Below are 20306 nucleotides of genomic sequence, written 5' to 3'. Positions count from 1 at the left end.
TTTTGCTGCCTTAACTTTTTCGCTTCGGCAGTCCAGTCCGCCGAAGTACTGTCACTGAACGAAAACGCGTGTGTGGTTGCTGTATATATACGTTTTCCTAAGTCTTAAATAACAATAATTCTTGTAAGAACCATATATGAAATATCGTTTTACTTTCAATGGATTTAATAGATTTTTTAACATGAAACAATATACGATCGTTTGGATGTTTAAATATATTGCGAGGGACGTTTTGATGTTGTTTCAACAATGAGCAAATTTAAGAAGTGATTAATCCAATATGTCAATAAAATCAACAGAAGATGATCTGCTGATAACGAAAAAATATATTATTTACTACAGATAGTACTTGTATATGCATCATTTGGATGCCCGATATACGGGGTGTCGAACCCAGGAGACGTCGCGTGGTCGTGCGGCGCTTGTACCCACAGGTTATCCCGTGGATGCCGCCTATAAGCGGCGCTCGAAGCGAAAGGGTTAATAGAAAGAAAGAGAAAAAAATACTGTGCCATAAAAAATCAAATCCAAGAGCCATAGAACGGTGAGTCGCTTAACAACGATTTTTTCGGACCTCGTAGAATAGCTTTTCGTAATTTTCTCAAGCAGATGGCCACCGGCGATGAAAATTCCATTTTTAAAATGAAAAGATTGCCTATGTCGAAGCTCGCTCGTTACAGTCAATCAGTAGAACGAGTCAATCTTTCTACCATTGCATTGCCTTGAACCAAAATAACCAAATTGAAAACGGAATGCCAAATTAGTATCTACATTGAATTAATATCGGCAAGTACCCTTTTTTATTATTTAATCTGTATTTTACAATTTGTCCGGCTGGACATTTGGTAAATTTTTCTAACTTAATTGTTAAATAACATGTGGATGGCTACCCCCAGCGGGATACCATCTTCGACTATTTGACTATTTTATTTCTTTAGTGAGGTGAGTGAGGTGTTTTCTTTTTAATCTTCTCTCGATGAGAGTTTTGCTCGCTTCAGCAGCCAGCTGGTTTGGATGTCTTGCCGTTCTTTCCTTACATTTTTCTGCGTACCTATTGATTTCTTCTTTGATCGTTGGTATTTTTAAGTCTTTGCGTATATCCTCGGGCAAGCATCTGTGTACCGTATTAACGCTATTGAGATATGTATAATTTTATGTGCTAGACTAGCTTAGATGCGAAGTAGTGATACTTGTATGTGAATATTAGTGTGTGGAAGTATGTGTGTGCGTGGCGCCTCGAAAACAAATGAATGTAAACTGTTCAGTCGATTAACAGTCGGGTATGGAAGAAAGTGCTGAGACGCGTGCAAGTGTGTATCGATGAATATCTTTGAAATCTTTTATCAAATAAATATATAATTATTCTAATATAAATTCTAAGTGTAAATTTAGTGTTCCTATACCATTATTTCGGCTATTAAGATCCAAAATTCTGAACAAACGCTATTAACGAAAGCACGCACGATCGATGGCGAATAATATACCACGAGATATTATAGCAACGTCTTACGTTCGAGCGAAGATTAACAAGCCAGAAGCGACAAGTGTTTCACTTCCTCTTGCCTCGCGATATTTCAGATTACCACCCCCTTCACCTCGTTTTCATAATGTCGTTTCCGTAGCAGAGTGGAGACAAAGAAACGAGCGAATTAACTGGAGTCCCTCTGTTTGCAATGAAAATCCAATTTCGTTTGAACGCGGCTCTTCGAACGCGGCCAAGTTTCCGAGTAAAACTGATCCGGCGTTTATGCCACGGGTAACCTGCCGCGATAAATAAACGGGCTGCCCTCTGCCTACAAGAGATGGTAAATGTAGAAGAAGGTGGAGAATGGAAAAGTGGCTGAATTAAACGAGCGACGTTAACTCGCTCGTCTCGAAGCCCTTTGTCGTTCCGTTCTACTTTATGAAATCTTCGCGTTGACACGCTTACAATACTTAGAAACTTTAATCCGCCCGTTTGTCACGTCCCAGTTTTGCTTTTGTTTGCAGTTAAGATAAATCGGAGACACCATCGCGTAGGGAAAGTATGTTTAAACCATATCGCGTTTGGAATTCACAAATTCCATCAGCAAATGCGTCGAGGATTCAAGTTACAGATCTGACGAGATTGAGTTGTATCTGAGATGGTTTTTTCGAATCTATAGTTCATTGTCTCGCACGTATTACGTATTTTTACGGTGTATCCAATTGTTCATAATTATTCTGTTAATTTATGTCCTTGACACGTTGACTGCCACACGTGTTTTCACTGAAATCTCTGTCACACGTGCCACAGTACCAAGCGTTCTCTGCTAGGTACTCCCATCGATATTTTAATAATGCGAGTAAATAATCTTTTTAATAAATCATTTTCCTATTATTTTATAACAATTTAATAGTTTTATTATTTCCTCTAGAATATCTTTTCAAATGCCTACGGGTGACGCGGCCCTACCAGAACCTTTGCTGTCACCCGAATATGGGTATCGCGACAGTCAACGTGTTAATCTATTTATCCGCGTTATTCACTTGTTTTACGGTTGAGTTTATTTGTTTGTAGGCTACACCAGAAAGTTTTCTGTGTTTTCTCTTATCGGCAACGATATCACAGCTGATCCTGAGTAATTAATTGATGCGGTTACACGGCTTAGTAGCCAAACAAATTACAAACCAGCATACTAAGTATCGTTTATTCCATTCATCTTCCTCGAGAAACTTAATGGAAAATTGAAATTTAAACACGGAATTAAAGATCAGAGATATACATATTTTTTTTTTTATTTGGAAGAATTTTACAATCAATTCTCACTGAGAATTATAAGTAAATTATTCTGGCGCGGTACTATAACTTGAATAATAAGTGTGTATTGTATGTTTGATTCTAGTTGAATCTACTGTTTAAATTTAATATATATATGAAACATTCAAAGCGAATTTCCTTTTACTTTGTTAAGGTTTTATCTCATAATAGAAAGAGAGACAGAGGAAATGCGTGGATGAATGTATAATATCAGGTCGTCCGAAAAGTTTCTTTCGTTTTATAAGGAAATAATGGATGCACAATATTTTCCGTTTTATATTATTATATCGAATTATATATGATCCATTTTGTTCTATCAAAATAAAGATCACAACGTTCAATAGATTATTTTCATGTTTGTATAAAGATGCGTCGTTGTAAAAAACGTGTCTGTAAAAGAAAAACACTTTTCGGACAACCTAATAGAAAAATATATTTAAGCAAGTTTAAGCATAAGTGTAATGTGTATGCTACTCCAGGCCCGCACGCTGGTAGCGTTACTTTACGAAAGAGCTTCGAAGCCATGGGTCTATGGGTATTTATACAATTACGGTAAACTGGCCTGTACCCTGTTGCATCATCTGTGCAAGGCATGTTCCTAGAAAACTATGAGGCTAAGAGACCCTTCAAATTGATTTAGTTCTAAACAATACTCAATGACTTCGAGGGCTAAGAAAACTAAACTTCAGAAAAGATGTACAGTTTTCCTTGAAGTGGGATTCACTTCAATATATTTAATACAGTAGACAGGAGGCGAAGCAAGTTTCAATTTAAGTCTCATCATTTCCTTGAGTTTCCCCGTAAAAATGTAAATTTGCATAAACACTCGCAGTCGACATGTTTCATCTATAACAATATAGAGATTATTTAAAAATATATTTCAGATGAAAAGCCTGTTAATTGATAAAGCGCTTTCTCGCAAGTGATTTCTCGCGAGGACATTGAGAAACGCGTGAAGCGAACTCAACTCGCGAACTACGAACAAATACCCCGAGAAAAAGGGCATGTGACTCGGGCGTAAATCTCGACGAGGCTTCGCGAGATCCTACGGAGGATACAATCCGACCGAGTGATTCGTCGCTTCGTGAGAATGAAAGAAGGTTTTCAGAATCGAATGGTAGAAAGAAGGAGCGAGCAAAAAGGTGGTAGAAAACGGTAGGAAGAATTACCAAGGATTCACCGTTCACAATCACGTGAAAGGTTACGTCGAGGCTTCATCCAATTACGTCGACCGGATTTTAAGCTGTTCCACCAGCGTTGGATCTGCCGTTTCAGCAGCGATTCTATAAATTACGAACTCGTGGAAATATTTCACCGCTTGCGGGGCTGAGCGTAGGAAGAGCAAGAGGATAGCTACACGTTTCTTTCTCTTTTCTTTTCGCCCCTTGTGCTGTGGTGGTACGGTCATCCGGCTACTTTTCTTCCGGACACCGTGAAAAAGGTCAGGCCGCAGTTTCCTTCCTGGGCTGGGAGAAGAAGCCGGAAAAAGGGAAAGCCAGGGACACGCGCGCCTCGCAAAAAGGGTGAAAGCATGGTTCAAGGAAGGGTAGAATGCGAAATCCACAAATGGAACGGGCAACCTCCTTCTCGTCTTTCTTTTGGCGCGCTTCGACTGTTACTTTCTTTTATTGAATGGAAAAAGAAAAAAAAAAAAAAGAAAAAGACGAGGCGAATAAAATGAAAGAGAAAGAGGGATGTGTCGAATGCAATTTCACGGGACGACATGCGGATGTCTGTTGTTTTCCACGTGGTTGTTCTCCTTGTTGCTTCTCTCTCGTAGCAAGCTTTTCCCTGTGTCTGGCAATCGCGTCACGATTTCGTGAGTTTTATTTGTAATTTCGGAAGGCGCTGCCCGGATTTGCTACCGAATATTGGCCGCCGTCGACGAACCGTTTAAACTTTATCCTGTGGCAATTTAGGCGTAATTTCCTGGAATATTCTCTCCTCTCTTCCTTTCTCTGTGACGTTTCGTCAGAAATTCTATCGAGGTGAATCGATCCGTTTGCGAGTTTCACCCGTTCCTTCTTGACATCGAGTTTGCATTGTAAATCGTCAAGTTGTAACGCACGAAATATCTAACCCCATTTCGAGCCTTTTCTTTTTATATATTTAAGATACTAACTTTCTTCATTTCTACGTATACGAACGTACCTTTTATAGAATCCCGTGAATCGTGACTCGTTGCAACTTATCAATTTCACGCGTTACAATGTACTAATACAAATTACAACAGACGCGCTTTTTCCGAATCTTTTATTGTACGCTAACATTGTGGGATCCATCACAAAAAACGCGCGCTTGTTCACAGATTCGGCGATGGTCATCTCGAGGGCAAATTTGCCCGATTTGTCGATTCATAAATCTATATCTGGCCCTGGCAATACCAACGACAACGTGACACCGGCAACAACTGTAACGAGAAAAGTGACAGCGGTTCGAAAACTGCTGTTGAGCCGGCGTTAATCCGAATTGATGACCGTGGTTCGTGTCGGCCGACTGATAATAAATAAACGCGAATGGCGTGAACACAAAAAGCACACACGCGCGGAGTAAAAAACATGAAAGAGAGAGAGAGAAAGAGAAAAAGAGAGAGAAAGAGAGAGAAAAATAAAATTTCTCGTGGGAAACCGACGTCGATATTACCAACCTGTGGATACGCGATACTCCGTGCGACAGATCACGCGCGAAAACGAGCGGTGAGCCTCTTAAGAGCGATAGGCCGCTCGAATTTCGAGTGCACTTTACAATAAATTTCTACCAACGCGAAATTGGATTTCCTTCATCTTTTGTTTGCCGCAGCGTGTCGATCATCGACCAACGTGTTTGTTTTTATTTTTACAAAGCTTTTGCAAAGACGAATGCGACGCAAAGATTGCGCGTTCGAAGCGCGAGGGTGGAATTAGGATACGGAAAAAGCTGGAAATTTGGAAATTCTTACAGAGAAATTTCAGGAAATATTTGGCGTTGAAACGTGGCAAGAAATAGGAAACGATGTCTGATTATTATACATTTTCATTTGGGACAAAGTTTTTACATTTTTGCTTGGAACTGATTCTAAACAGTAGCTTGTAAAACCTTCGGTTTTAAAGAAAACCACGGCGAAAAAATATAGTTTCGCTGTGCCTTATATTTTAAGTTCAATATTAATCGTCGACACACAGATTCCAGAAATTTCCACTCCCTTTGTCAACAAATTTTGCTTCATTCCCAATTAGCTTCGTTGCTCAACATCACCAACTCTGCTTGGAAGGTTCCTTGTTTTCCGCAGCATCCGTCTTCCTAAGTCGGACGATAAAGAGTCGTGGATCGTCGTGGAGGAGGTGGCCTAAGCCACTCTAGAGGGAAAGAAACTTTATCGTCGCTGTCAGTCTCGTGGTAAACGAATGACGCCTTTAGCGGCCTTATCTATCCGTAATTTTTACCCTCTTCCTTCACGCGGTGTAGCCTGCAACATTTTTTTTCTCTCACCTCCAAACCCGCCCTCTTCAAGGGGTTCGATATCGAGCTTTTGGGCCGCGTGCAGGTCATCCCTGTTCACGGCCGACGCGCATTAATATCGTCGCAGCGTTGGGGATACCGAGAAGCTCGGCTCTAATCCGTCAAATCCGAAAAGCCTCGCGAAATAAATGTCTAGCGCGATGATACGGAGAGTGGGAGGGAGCGAGTGACTGCGTTGGTCGATACCGTGCGCCACCCTGGGATCCGATTTTAAATATAGTTCGCATGGAATCGAATCGACCGACTCGTTTAAAAAGCAGCGATATTTTCCTTTCGGGGAGGTAAATTTGTGCAACTGCAGCGACAGGTTGAGATTTTCTGAACGCGCGTGATTTCTATGGGGCGTGGATTAACATTCTAGAACGCTAAAATAACGTGGTTCATGGTAGAATATGATTTGAATCGATTAGAGACAGCGACATAGTTTGTAAGTAGAATAAGACGGTGCATGGTCAGGCAGAGGAGAAACGGGATAAAACGCGACTTGTGCGATGTTTTATAGCCAGCCAGGTCTATGAATATCATGTATGAGCGCAGAAATAATCGAAACAGAGACTGTACATTGACGTCAGATGGCGCGTTCTTTCTATCGCGAAAGTTGCTTCCAGTGGGAATAAAGTTTCGAAGAACGAGCTACCAGGAGTGGCGGCAATTGGGTATACGATGGCCGCGTTTAAGTGGCCGTTTTTCACGTCGCCTCGTTGAATATGTATCTCGGTTTTCTTCCATCTTCCAGCTGCCTGTCCTTCTGCGATCAAAAACAAACCGCTAACTCGTTAATCATTTCCAGGTAAAAACATACAAATTGTTGAGACCGAGGAAAAAGCAAAAATGGCAAAAGAACTGGTTTCTAAAGCGAAATGAATTATTGAACGTCCAAGTTTCTACAATCGTACACGCGGACCACTGTTCCCAATCGTATCTGCCGAGACGCAACAATATTTCCACGGCGGGGGTGATCCTTCACCGTGCGACAGATCCGCTCGGAAGCGAGTCGAAAATTGCGCGAGGAGCCGTCAGAAGAAGACGTCACATCCACCAGGCACTCTCTAACGCCACGAAATTCCCATATCTTCGGCTGACATATCGTCGCACGGCCTTTTCCTCGCTTCTTCCGTTTCTTCGCTTCTCCTCTTTTCCTCTCTCTCCTCCAAACCGCATCCGCGAAGGAGTACGACAAGCTTCTTACATAAATCACAAGCGTTTAACCCCATTTCGAAAGAGAACTGTCGCGTGTACGTGGTTGCGTTGAACGGCGGAACAGGCTTAGAGCCTCGAGAAGACGATGCGTCGACCGAGCTATACCTTAAACGGGCCGCGTGCTTTATCGGCCGCGTATTTCGCGTGACAAATCACGCGGCGTCTTCCGTTTTTCGATCGATTAATAAATCAATGGATTAACAAAGGCTCGAAGCAACCTGGTGTCCGATCCTTTAGTTCGATAAGCAATTTTACAAACTGGACTTTCCAACGCCTATGTTTCCTTGCTACCCGCGGAAAAGCTCTTCTCGTAGAAATTCTGACGATTTCATCGAAATTCTTATCTACTTGTTTATATACTCTTACTGAAAGCGCTAGTCTTTGAATACTCGTTACAGGTTTCCGTATATTTCATTCCATAGGGTAATAGTAATTTAGTATATATTATACTTTCTCACTATATACATATAACGTAATATATAAAGATACAAAAAAGCAATAACACGACACTTATTCGAAATTTATATTGGCGATCAGTCGAGTCGAGTTCTTCTTTAACAGTTCAAAAGAAATAACCAACGAGAAGAGATGTGTTAGATCGCGGTGGCAAGAGTATTAAAAAGTTAACGAAAGCATCGTACGTCGAAAGTCGGAAAGAAAAAATCACGGATAAGAGAGGTTGTTGATCCATCCGTCGATCTTTCACTTTCTCGCGTTTGCAGATCACGTACGAAGCCGGGGACCTCGTCAGAGGTTTGTTTGACGAGGGTATCCCATTCTCCGGCGATTAATCACTCGCTATTAATTAACCAGGCAATCGTTGGTCCCCGAGTGTAGAGGGTTGGAACGCTTCCAGCGTGAGTTCACCCTTTTCAAGAGAGCCCGTGATCGCTGCTTTGTACCAAGGTCACGGTCTTTAACTTTCATAAGCTCACACCCGATCCGTTAATTATCGTCAACTCCTTGGATTAATCGGTTTAAAAAGTATTACGCAAACACGTTCAGCTTTTTATCGATTTTACGCTACTTATGACTCTATCGTGTTTGAGATATACTCCGTGAAAAATTGGTACAAATGTTTTCTTATGATATCGATTTATGAATATCTATGCATTCATTTATGGAAATTTAATACGGCAAGGATAACACGGAAAGGTGTGTCAAATATTCAAAGTAAAGTATTCGTCACACTGTGAAGCAAATCTCTAGTCAGACTTTATCTCTTTGAATCTTATTCGTAAAAATATGAATTTGCATAAAAATTCACGATCATTGTGTCAGATTTGCAAACAGAAATATTTCTATTAAACTCTGATTCACAATTTCATCTACATCCTTCCTAAATTAAAGGTCTTAACATTTTTACTATTTTCTCCTCCTCCAAGTATTATTTCATCAAACTGTTCTTCAAATTTTTACTTCACGAATCTTGACTCGTGATTGCACGAAGCACCACAGAGATTCCTATTCTTAGCTTTGATATGATACAGGCTAATGATGGAAAGACAATGGACCGTGACAGTTGCACGGCAGACGTCGCGGTTGTTTCATCGACTGAGCTATTTGGAACAGACCATTCTGCAGACTCTCCATTCATTTCACCCTTAGCGCAAGACTCCAGACAGCAGTAGAATAATCTCACGCGTGTCATACCTCTCGTAGTTTCCCTACCGTCGCACCAAAGACGGACTACTCGCCTGTGCTGGAGATGACTTTGGACAAATCAGATTCGCACAACTGTTCAAAACTGCTTCAGCTTTAAACCCGAAAGCGCTTCGTCCTGTAGAATAAACTTCTGCGTATCATAGAAACAGATCGCGAGGTGCTTTAATCAAAATTCTTTGGGAATTTATCGTTGGCAATTAGAGATTCGAAAGTTTCGCGAGAGAATTGTTCAATTTTCTCTAAGGCTCCTTACCAAAGGGAATAATATCGGGAAGAATCGAATAATATCGTAGAAGGAAATTGTCTAAGGACGAAAGTCGTTGATAAAGGAAATCGTTATTTAAACGAGCAGGGTACGAGGTTGCCCCCGTAATTAATAACCGAACAAGTTGCCGCTGCATCGAGGGTAATTTCGGTGATTACTTTGGCAACGATTACTGTCGGGGGACTTTGCGCGCGGACGTGATTCTGAAGTTTCCGTGAGCGGCGTGCTAAATCGTTAATTACGATCAGCGCGATTAATCACTCCATTGGCGACGACGGCAATTTAACCAGGCACGCTGGCCAACACACGAGATGTAAACAAGATTTAAAGGCGATCTGCTGTAAAATACAATCGTCTGGTTAACGATCGAACATTTTTCCCACACCACCTCGTGCAACGTTTATTCTCGTTTGCCTGGTTTTTCGAATGAAAAAAGTAAAGACGATAAAGACACAGGGGCTGGTGAAATGTACTGGTAAAAAATTTCATGGATACTCGGAATCGAGTTTATTCTTCCATCTGATATATTCAAGTTCGTCAGAATGCCAGAAAAAGGTCGATTCTCGACTCGATTAATACTTTTTACAAGGTTTTACAAAGTTTTAAAAAATAATAATAAGGTTTTAAATAATAATAAATTTTACAAGGTTTTAAAAAATAATAATAGATACAACTATCGGACGACGGAATCGCGAATGCGAGAACGGGACCGATTGCCAACGAATCGGCTGGCGGTCGTTGATTTCTCATTTTTCCATCGTTCATCTATCCTTCACATTTTCGCTTATTTTGTCTGGCAAACGAATCTAACCGGTCATCGCGGTATTAATCGATCGGTCAATGGGAATCACTCTCTGTTGATCGACCGATGATTTTTGATCGTTCACCATTTTTCGTGTTTTTCATTCGTCGATACACCACTTTGGTGAATGTTTCTGTTTGGAAATTCGATTCTTTTCCCCGCGTTTGTATATCCCGTATCGTCAACTCGATTATTATCGTCGAACGCTGCGCGAAAGCTTTATGGCCGACGATTACTTATCAATTCAGCCTGTATCTCGCCGTGATGGTAATTCAACAACGAACAAACCTCCCACCCTGTTTTCTTCTGCGTTCAATAGATACAATAAAATATACATATATATACTAGCTCGCGAAAATATTTTAACACTTACCATAGAAAACTAAACTGTTATCATTATACTATACGCGTTATATAAAATATTTTGCAACTTCATTAATACTATAATAACACGACTATCGTCATACGACATAAAAATACGTGTAAAATACGTCTGCGAGTATTCGAATACTTCGATACGACCCGATAGATCAAATACAAAATTCTTGAATCCCATTCAGATCGAACTGATAACCTTCGAGTTTTTGAAATGAAAGGACGACTGTGTTTTCGGTGTCCGTTTAACGTTTAACGTAGACGGGAAGATCGCTTTCTTCGTTTTTTGATGGCCGTTTCCACGACAGCGTAGTATTAACCACACAGTCTCGACTGGCGGCTCTCTTGGCCCAGGTTGCATTAACTTTCCGGATCGCGAGCACCCTCCAGCGAAATCCAATTCCAGGGAATGCGGTCATTTTCGCGTCTCTTTCCGCCTCTGTTTCTATCTTACGTCGCCGTGGGCAGGACTTCTCCGATTACAGGGCACCGCGACCGAACAAATGGACACGCTGTTTCCTTCGAACAGGAGCATCATGACGGGATTGCTTTTAGTCGAGCATTGCCGGAAATAAAATAGGTTCCGTGAAGCCTTCCTTCAAGTGAAAGTCTTCGATCTTGATCGATAAGTGATTTATGTAACTAAGAAAGTGTCGAGGGATCTTTAATTCCTCGCCCAATTGAAAGCATCTTCGATTTTAAACTGATCTTTGAGTTTTTAAAACTGATACTCAAGTTTGAGCAAAGTCAAGCAATACAGAACTTGGATCTTTGTTTAGAGAACATCCTCATCCCCTAATCAAAGGGTCTAACAAATAGAGACGATATTTTTTAAACTGGTCTTCCTTCTTTTACGATTAATATGTTCATCCCAACTTATATAATTTCTCTACTCGGTTATATGATTTTATATACTTAACGTTACTACAAAAAATATGTTAGTTTCTTAGATGAGAACAACGGAAGACTAAATTGATACACGAGCGAAGAGCATTACTTCTAATCTTTTAAACGTTTTTCAAAGCCAGATCTTGGATCTACTCACCGCATAATTCACTTTGTATATAATGCTAATATTACAATATAAAAATTGAGGGACCTCCCAAATTATGTCTTCCTTCAATGAAACATCCGGAAAGAAAAAGAACATAGAGGTAGAAACAAAAACCGCTAATTCATTGTATCGAATAAATTACTCCAGATTCAGAGACTCGATACCGATCCAAAGGAAACGTCGACAGGATCTCGCACCTCGGCCGAAACAATCGCATGGACGAGACATGGCCGATCATCGTGGTGATATTCGCTGGACAGACAACCGCGAAGGTGTCACGTCGTCCAACAGATACACACACACACACACACACACACCAACACATGCATATGGACACATACAGTTGTGCAAGCACGGACACATAGTAGGACAGAATTTGGCTCGATATCGTAGCCACGAGCTGGGGAGCGGGGGCAGTCGATCGTGCCACCGGCAGGCCGGCCAACATAACGCATTCGTGTTCACTGGCACAGCCGGGGGATTACCAATGAGGCACGTCGGATTACCGCAGTTAGCGGTGTTCGTTAGACCACTATTTTAATTAAGACTATTATACGCGCGCTCGGCTATTCGTATCGCGGCGTCGGGACGGCCGTTACGTGCGCGGACCGTTAAAACGCGCAGTCCCCGCGACGTCGACTCGTTTCGCGGCCTATCGATTGCGATTATCGACGCGCCGCCTCCGATTCCGCATGATTGTTTGAGAGCGCAATGTACAAGTATGCTATGCACCGTTATACGTAGATACATCGTTCGGTATGTGAAGTGAAACGAGCAAGTTAGTTAGTCCCTGCTAGAGAAGGTTTACGCGTACTTTGAAAACGATTTTAGGAAGATTAAAGGACAAGGAATATTTAGCGCAGATATAAGTTGGAATTCATGCGATATTAACGTAAAATCAGTGGAAAGTTCGTTTTCAATCTACTGTGGAATCTCGGATCGTGAAAGTTCGCGTATAACGTCGCAGTAGAATAGGAGGATCATAGCCAGACCGCCCGCGATCTAAGGTACTGGAGGTTTACGATGTAAAAATTGAAATAGTTGGATTTCGGGTTACTCTATAACCTCTATACCTTTTATATCTTCTGTTCTTATTACATTATTTTATACTCTCATAATGTGTTAATTTTCACACTCCTTTTGAACGATAAGATAAGTTTCCAAGTTTATGTCTTTAACTATCTCTAAATTTTAAGCGTTAAATGTAATTGAACTGTATGAAATATTTCAAATAGTTCACGTTCTCCACAGTTAAATTTACATATATTTTTCTTTCGTTATTATTCTCGTTACTGTTAAATATTTTTTCATACATATATTGCACCCAATCGACCGCTCGATTGCCAATCTATTCACGTACCAATTTCTTCCCTTTGTTCATCTACGCTTCTCCACTTTCCAATTTTCCACAGCACCACCTTAAATTCTCGTTCTAAAATATTTACGACGCACATAGAAAATAAAAATACAAATTTTGCTCACCTGGTAGCGATCAATGGACAGGTGATGCTGGGCGAGGCCCAAGCTTCGGGACTCCAAGGAGCGCACTCGTACAGCCTCAATTCCCGACCGGAAACGGCGCCGAAGACGCTGCGCCATCCACCAGTACATCCACCACCGAGTGCGAATCCACTTCCGGCTCCTCGCGAGGTGCTGGCGCTGCTTCCTGCTCCGTCCTCGCTGCTCTCGCTGCTAGCACGTCCGTTCTGTGGACAGATCGCGTAACACGGCTCGTAAATCTTCTCTGTGCGTGAGAGTGGGATACGCGGGGTGTATGCACGTAACCAAACAGCCGGCTGATCGCGGCGGAAATCGTGATCCGGCACGATTCACGCCCCGTCGAGAATGCTTCTTTCGGCGACACGCGCGAGTCAAGGCGAAGCGTGAGCTCCAGGCAAATTTGCGAGCCGCAGAAATTATGCGAGACACCTGCTCGGCCACGATAACAACACGCCACTGGAATTTGCGATTTCTCATTCCCTCGAATGCCACCATGTATACTACTATACTATACTTCTGTTGGTATATATACTTTCGTTTATAAGTATCGTATTGTATTGAGACGCCTGCTCATTTCATACAAAATAGATGAGACTGATTCAGATTAATGAGCAGAGAATTGGAATGTCGGAGTTTTGCATTTGTTTGGGATAAGAATTCAAAATGAATAACAATTTGTAGGTACAGTAATACCCGGATGTACAGCTATCGAGCGGGAATTGCTCGTCCATCTAAAATCGAGCGAAAGCCCGTACATTCGATCCAGGGGTGTAACCAATCGTGTACGCTCTCGTGTTGTACGATTGCGGGAGGATTGTTTGATCGATTGCTTATGAATCTGACTATATTTATACACGAACTAGCGTGTATATGTATATGTGCGTTTTCAGATCCTGATTGCTTATTCTGCTTATTCTGACGTGACTGTGTTCTCGTAGATGTGATTTTGTTAATTCTCGAACTTCCGTGTAATTTTCGCGTGACTCAGTTCTCTGATAGATTCTTAGTAGATTCTGCAGATTCTGATCGAAAATTGTCTATTTCCGCATTCTTTATACCTCGTACCTTCCCTTTCATTGCACGTTGTGCAATTGAATGGAAGGAATCGATCCCCCTTAGAAGGTGTTGTGTGAGGGTGTACGTGGAGGTGGTGGAACGCACACCTCTGTAGAATGTTCGAGAGTGTCCGAGTTATGTTGCGGAAACTGTTAGGTCGGTCGTCGCATGACCGATTAGGAACTCTAAGATTTGTGACAGGGTCTCGATTATTGAGCTACGGAGAAGTGCTACGAATAAGTTAAAAATACATCCTATGACAAATCCGTTGAATTACTCCCGTAACATCTGACCGCTGACACGCGGATGGTCGTAGCGCTAAAAATCTATTTCTTGAAAATAGCGGTTGCTTTCGTCTGTGGCGTAAACCTGGCTTAACGGAATTCTTGGTACATCGTGTTATAACATTGAACACACTATGTATGCGGAGTGGCGATTTCCCGACAATTGACCAACATTATCTGACTTCTGCTCAATCTGCTGCGAGTGTATCACGGGCACCAGTGAGAAGTAGACAGTGCGAATAAGACAAGATAGATAGAGTGTAATAAGACGACTGTAGAATTGGGAGATTTCTTACTCCTAATGACATATTATATACTTCTTTAGTTTAATTAAAAATTGTTGGATAAATATAGTTATATTTGGTATTATTTTTATCGCACGAATCTCAATAATTTGACTATTTAGTAACGATATAATACAAAATTCTAAAAATTATATTCTTATTATATTTCAATTATATTAATTTATATCATTATATTTAATTTATATTATATTAAATTATTGGGTTTGGCTCCGGCCCGTCTCGAACCAACAGTTCTAGAAATTGTTACGGATAACTCGTGAACATATTCGTCAACACATTCGCGGAAAAATTCGTCACCATACATTCCGACACTATTCTACTATGTGCAAGAGATAATAATTATTTGTGCTCGCATTTCTGTAGTTTAATTCTAGTGATAACATCCTAGGTAGATGGAAAGTGGTTGGAAAACTGAGTAATTTGTGGGATCATTTACATCATAGAAATGGAAATAAAATTTCCCTTCATTATCTAAGCTCTCAAGTGGCTTTCATTGGGCTTAGTAACAATGAATTTTAAACACTCTGATAGTTGTCCACGAATCTTCATTTTTCTCTGGCATTCCAATATTCATATCTTTTTTTATATTTATATTTATATTACGCGAAAGTGATGATATAGCACGTTATTGCCTTTACACGTTCGACGAGCATGTAAGTAGCACATGAATGAAAAAAAGAGAGAAAAGAGAGAAAATTTTTCAGCGAGCGAAAGGAAACAACGATAGACAGGATGCATTGGCAGTTTCTTTCCACTTCTAGTTGCATTCCAGACATGCGTCGTTCGTAGGCGACACGGACGATGGAAAAAGCGGAATAAACGAAGGAAAGCAAAAGGGAAGACAGAGAGAGAGAGAGAGAGAGAGAGAGAGAGAGAGAGAGAGAGAGAGAGAGAGGGAGAGTGTGCGCGCGTGTGTGTATCGCCTGCCGTTCGAGAAATGTAGCCTCATAAGTGTCAAGTGCATTTTCCCGCTGCCACTTATCCGGGAGACAATATCGAGCGGAAGGAGAGAACGCGTGGCCTGTGCGCCGGATACAACCATGTAAACCCTCTCTCTGTATAACGGGCTGGTGGTTTTCAGTACGGCCGGAATGCAGGTACGGGTAGATGGAGGACATTGTGTCCTCCATCTGCTCCCCGCAGGGATGATACATCGGGGATTAATTGAACTGTCGAATATTGACATTCCGCTGAAAACGCTGCGTGTTTACGCCGTGATGGTTAAATCACGTGTCTCTGGACCGCGTGTGCGAGAGCATCCTTCTGGATGCACTCGATTCTCCGCTCCATCCTTTCACCTTCCCCCACCCTATTCTTTGAATTCCTTTCGATTTATTTGCAAATAGTATTATATCAATTCGAGATTTCTTTGTTTCTCTCTTAAACAACGTCGGAACGGTGGGGTAAAAGGACAATGGAATTCTCTATTATGGTCTCTCTGTTGTCCGCACGTACTACTCCCTAGCGAAAACGAATCGACACGTTGCCCCGCTTCCTTTGCGACCCGTTTCCGCAGGATCGTTTAATTACTGGCTCCGAGTCTGCGGTTGGTCGCCGCTTTTTTACATTTCACCGACGATCGTGCGTCCGACGTAGCTCCATTAAGTCGTGTCTTGGTGCGCAAAGGGACGCTATCCGCCGCCGGTTAACCGTCGATTATTGCAGCTGCTGGTAAACGATAAAAGCGACAAGCTTATCCAATTTGTTTCCGGGGAAAATCGACGACTCGTCGTGACCAAGTAACGGTAATTAGCTGCGTCCGATACAACCAAGTTTCGCGGCATCCAACCGGCAAATACTTCGTTGTCTATCCACCGTGCCCCTTTGATCTCTTTTCTGTCCGCGTTTCAAAGCTACGGCCGTATAATTTTTATTTCATCGATACAGGGAAAATTTTCTGTTAGTCTCGGGCCGATCTCGTTCTGCAACCTCTCCGTTCCATTTCATCAAACAGCCCGACGAATCCGACAGCATTTAATATTTCAAAGCGATCCAACGTTTCTGGGCCGCGATAAAAGCGGCTTATCGGTGAATCGCCTCTCTGCATCGATTTAACGTCGAACATCTTTCCGATAGCTGCAGCGTCTCGACCCTAATTCTCGGACCGAGACATTAATTTCCAAGCGGTCCGTTATAAACACACGCCCCATCTAGGATGAACTCGTTCTCTCTCTCTCTCTCTCTCTCTCCACTTGCTTCTCTTTCTCCCCGTCGAATCTCTTTAATATTTGACTGAGAACGATATAAGATGGCGAGCGACGAAAATTACTCTGTTTACGAAGCGGGCTTTTAAAGCACGGCGACGATAATGGACTGCATTTTGTCCTCTCTAGTAGTAAATTATTCGCAACTAATCCGGCCAGCATGGACGATGCAAGGGGGCAGCAAAGGTGTCTCTTGTAAGGTATGAAAGAAGCCACCGCATGTTTTCAGTCATGGGAACAAAGAGCTCGTTAAGGATCGATAAAAATTTCACGCGGTTCGAGGTTCCATTGACACCGTTCCTAAAGTCTGCTTCCGGCTTTACTCGATAAAATGGGAAGGATCGGCAGAATTTACCATTTATGACGTGTACGTTACACGGTTCTCTTAATGGCGCCACAGTTTGCCAAGATTGTAATGGAGGTGTGAATTTCCTGGCGGTGAAATCATTTCAAAGGCACGTGCTATTTAGGACAGACGTGATAAGAGTATATCAGTGAATTCAAGTGTCCTCGAATATTCTATACGGTAGAATTGTTGTCTGCCTTTATACTAAGATAGAGAGCATGAAATTACGCGATTCAATAACCAAGATTTAAAGATCATTTAACGTTGGGATAAAATTGTTCGGGTCGATGAAGAATTCAACTTTTTCACCATACCTGTTCACGATTATTTGAAGCTTTCAGTTAGCGTCAACCTGAAGAGGTTCCAAGCACACGAATAATACAAGTTATTTGTAATTTTACTAAAAGATGAAATTTCTAATTTCTAGTTTCTCGGAGGAAATTCATCGTGAAAGGAGATTCGCTAGAATTTCTTTCAAACAAATTCTAAAATAGAGAAGACAGAAGAAAGTGCAGGTGATAATTGCAGTATAAAGTCTCTACTCGAACAGAGTTTAGAGGAAGAAGCAACTTTTCTCCGCGAAAGAACAACGTTTTCGTTGCGAGAAAGAAACGGGCAGGAAGTGGGGCTGGAAAGCGTTCCTCGTTCTTCAAGAAAATTAAGCCAATTAACCCCTCGAGCTCGAGGAAGAGAGAGACTTTCTTTCAGTTGGCAGTGATCCAGCCACTCTGCCAGACTTACATCGGCCTGTTTCTGAAACAAAAAAAAAAAAAAAATCCTATCGTGCCTCTTGGCGCACAATTCGTCGTCGATGAAACTTGCAACGATGCGTCTTTCAAAATCATCTGCGCAAACGACAATTATATTGCAACGCGATTAACGAAAAAATAGCGTTGTTTTTCATTTTTTTTCAACAAGGTAGAAAATTCTAATATAGGATAATCTGAGAAATAAAACAATATGTGTAAGCGAGGATATCATAAATTAACGGAGAATATTATAATCAATATGATAATTACATCAGTAACGAACAAATTTCTCTCATTTTGAAGGATAGAAATTATATCCTAGCTGTAAGATTATTCAAAAGAAAAAAAAGGAAAAGAAGAAAAAACATAGTTTGACTGAAATATCCTTCTGATACAATCGAATCTCTATCTGATCCTGTTTCACGTGGTCTTTGCCCTTTCTTCCTTTGCTACTTTGTATTTTTTGAAAGTAAAAATAAAAATCTCTACTCGCAACGGTATTCGCACCGTCAACTGACTCTCAGTCTGGAACATTCGTCGGTCGATCGCGATTCTTTTCCATTCATCAACCGCTGTTGTCGATTCTGCAACGCTTCGCGCTATCGCGCCGTGGCAATAATAACGAGAAGGAATAATAGTGGCCGTTGAAAAGCGCGATGAATATGGTTCGTTGGAGTGCAGTCGATTCGGGCTGGTATCGACGAGCGTTTCTATGTCGAAAGAGAAACGGAAGCGATCGTTTCCAACATTGTACAATTTTATTTTTAACCAGGCTTTTCCAACCAGATAAAAGGAATATCTTTCCATCGGCGAAAAAAGTCATAACTCGGATTGAATAGAAAATCTGATTAATCTTGCGCATTGTTTGTACGCTTGATGGTGTTGTAAGAACACACTTCAGGATACTCGTCGTATTCGTGTTCCATTGAGAAACGCCACTTATCCAAGTATTCTTCCGGAAATTGTTTGCGTGCGATGGAAACGTTCCGTGATATCAGAGATTTATTGCCGCGTTAAGGGCCTTCAAGGGATGGGGATACGATCGTTTTTACTTCAAATTAATGAGTGCCTCGAGATCTCTCCGGTATACACGTGGAGGTCTTACAACGACTTCGATAAGACTAAGAAAAACACAGTTGGTATCTCGAATCTGCTGGTTTAACGATACAGAAAGATCGGTCCTACGAGATAGCATTATTCTGAAAAAGCGGAAAGCTTACAACATTTGCATGGTAATACCGTACTCGTTAACGTCACTCTATTAAACGACGATAAAAACACCGATGATACCAACAACGACCCTCTATATGGCGAGGGTAGACTGTACCTCGTCGTCGAAAAATCCATTTAACGTTCCTTCGACTCTGCATCGTTTAAAAAGAGACTCTGGATAACCGATGTTCCGTGACGGGGCGCTCTAAAAGGGTTAATAAAATTGCACCAGCAATATGCATACTTCCGGAGAACTTGGAGAATGGCCGGTGGGACGAACAAGCTGACGCCTCTTGTCTCCAACAACCTGATCTCCTTTTCTTTTCTTCTTTTTCTTCCCCCTGCAGACGCAGTTTGTTCGAAACTTCGTTTGCACTCGGTTAAGGAAAGTTAGGGAGGGAAAAAGCGCGCTTAAGCAGCTCGTCTGCTGCCGGCTAAACGCTGATTCCGGAACGCTTCAACAGACGGCCAAGGACTAACTGAATCACCTTACTCCATCGATATGAACTCAATTTCGCGTTGTTTCGGAGCGTGCAGTTAATTTTAGCATCGCTCGGGACAGTGTTGATACCGGTGGCTCGTTTTTGATGCTGGTCTTTGAATACCGTGGACGAGAACATCGGAGCTTTCTTTCTTCCTAGGGTTGATAGGTTTGAGATAATAGCGTTGGGTAAATTGGGGGTTTCAGGGGCGACGGTTCCTCGGGAATTGTCTGTGTTAACTTATAGTTTACAAAGAGGAAACTGTTGATTTTATAAAAAGAAAGATGCTTCGAGAGCTATGTATTTTAATATTTTTCTTTGATCAGTTCAACGATATATTCAAACTTTAACGAAATTATTGAATAGTGAAAACGAGGAGAAAGCAGACGAGAGCGATTTGAAAATTTAAACCGATGGACAGGATTGCAATTTATTCAGAGAATGTGAAGGTTTGATGAACCTTCTGAGTGGTGAAAGCAGAGATTCAATGAGCGAATCGCGTTAAAAAGTAATTAGATCGGACCGTGAGT

At 41.6% G+C, this 20306-nt stretch overlaps 1 protein-coding gene across 2 annotated transcripts in view; it reads right to left on the bottom strand.

Annotated features, from left to right (window-relative positions):
* Positions 1-20306, bottom strand: part of LOC117205292 (beta-1-syntrophin) — a 351485-nt gene that overhangs the window by 15946 nt on the left and 315233 nt on the right. For both annotated transcript variants that reach the window (XM_033443558.1, XM_033443557.1), the window contains exon 5: positions 13121-13344. In XM_033443558.1, the coding sequence (XP_033299449.1) occupies positions 13121-13344 (224 nt within the window). The remainder of the gene's footprint in view (positions 1-13120; positions 13345-20306) is intronic.

This window comes from Bombus bifarius, unplaced genomic scaffold, assembly GCF_011952205.1.
Source record: "Bombus bifarius isolate JDL3187 unplaced genomic scaffold, Bbif_JDL3187 scf7180000007987, whole genome shotgun sequence".
Lineage (NCBI taxonomy): Eukaryota > Metazoa > Arthropoda > Insecta > Hymenoptera > Apidae > Bombus > Bombus bifarius.
This window is presented reverse-complemented; position numbering and strand designations above follow the sequence as displayed.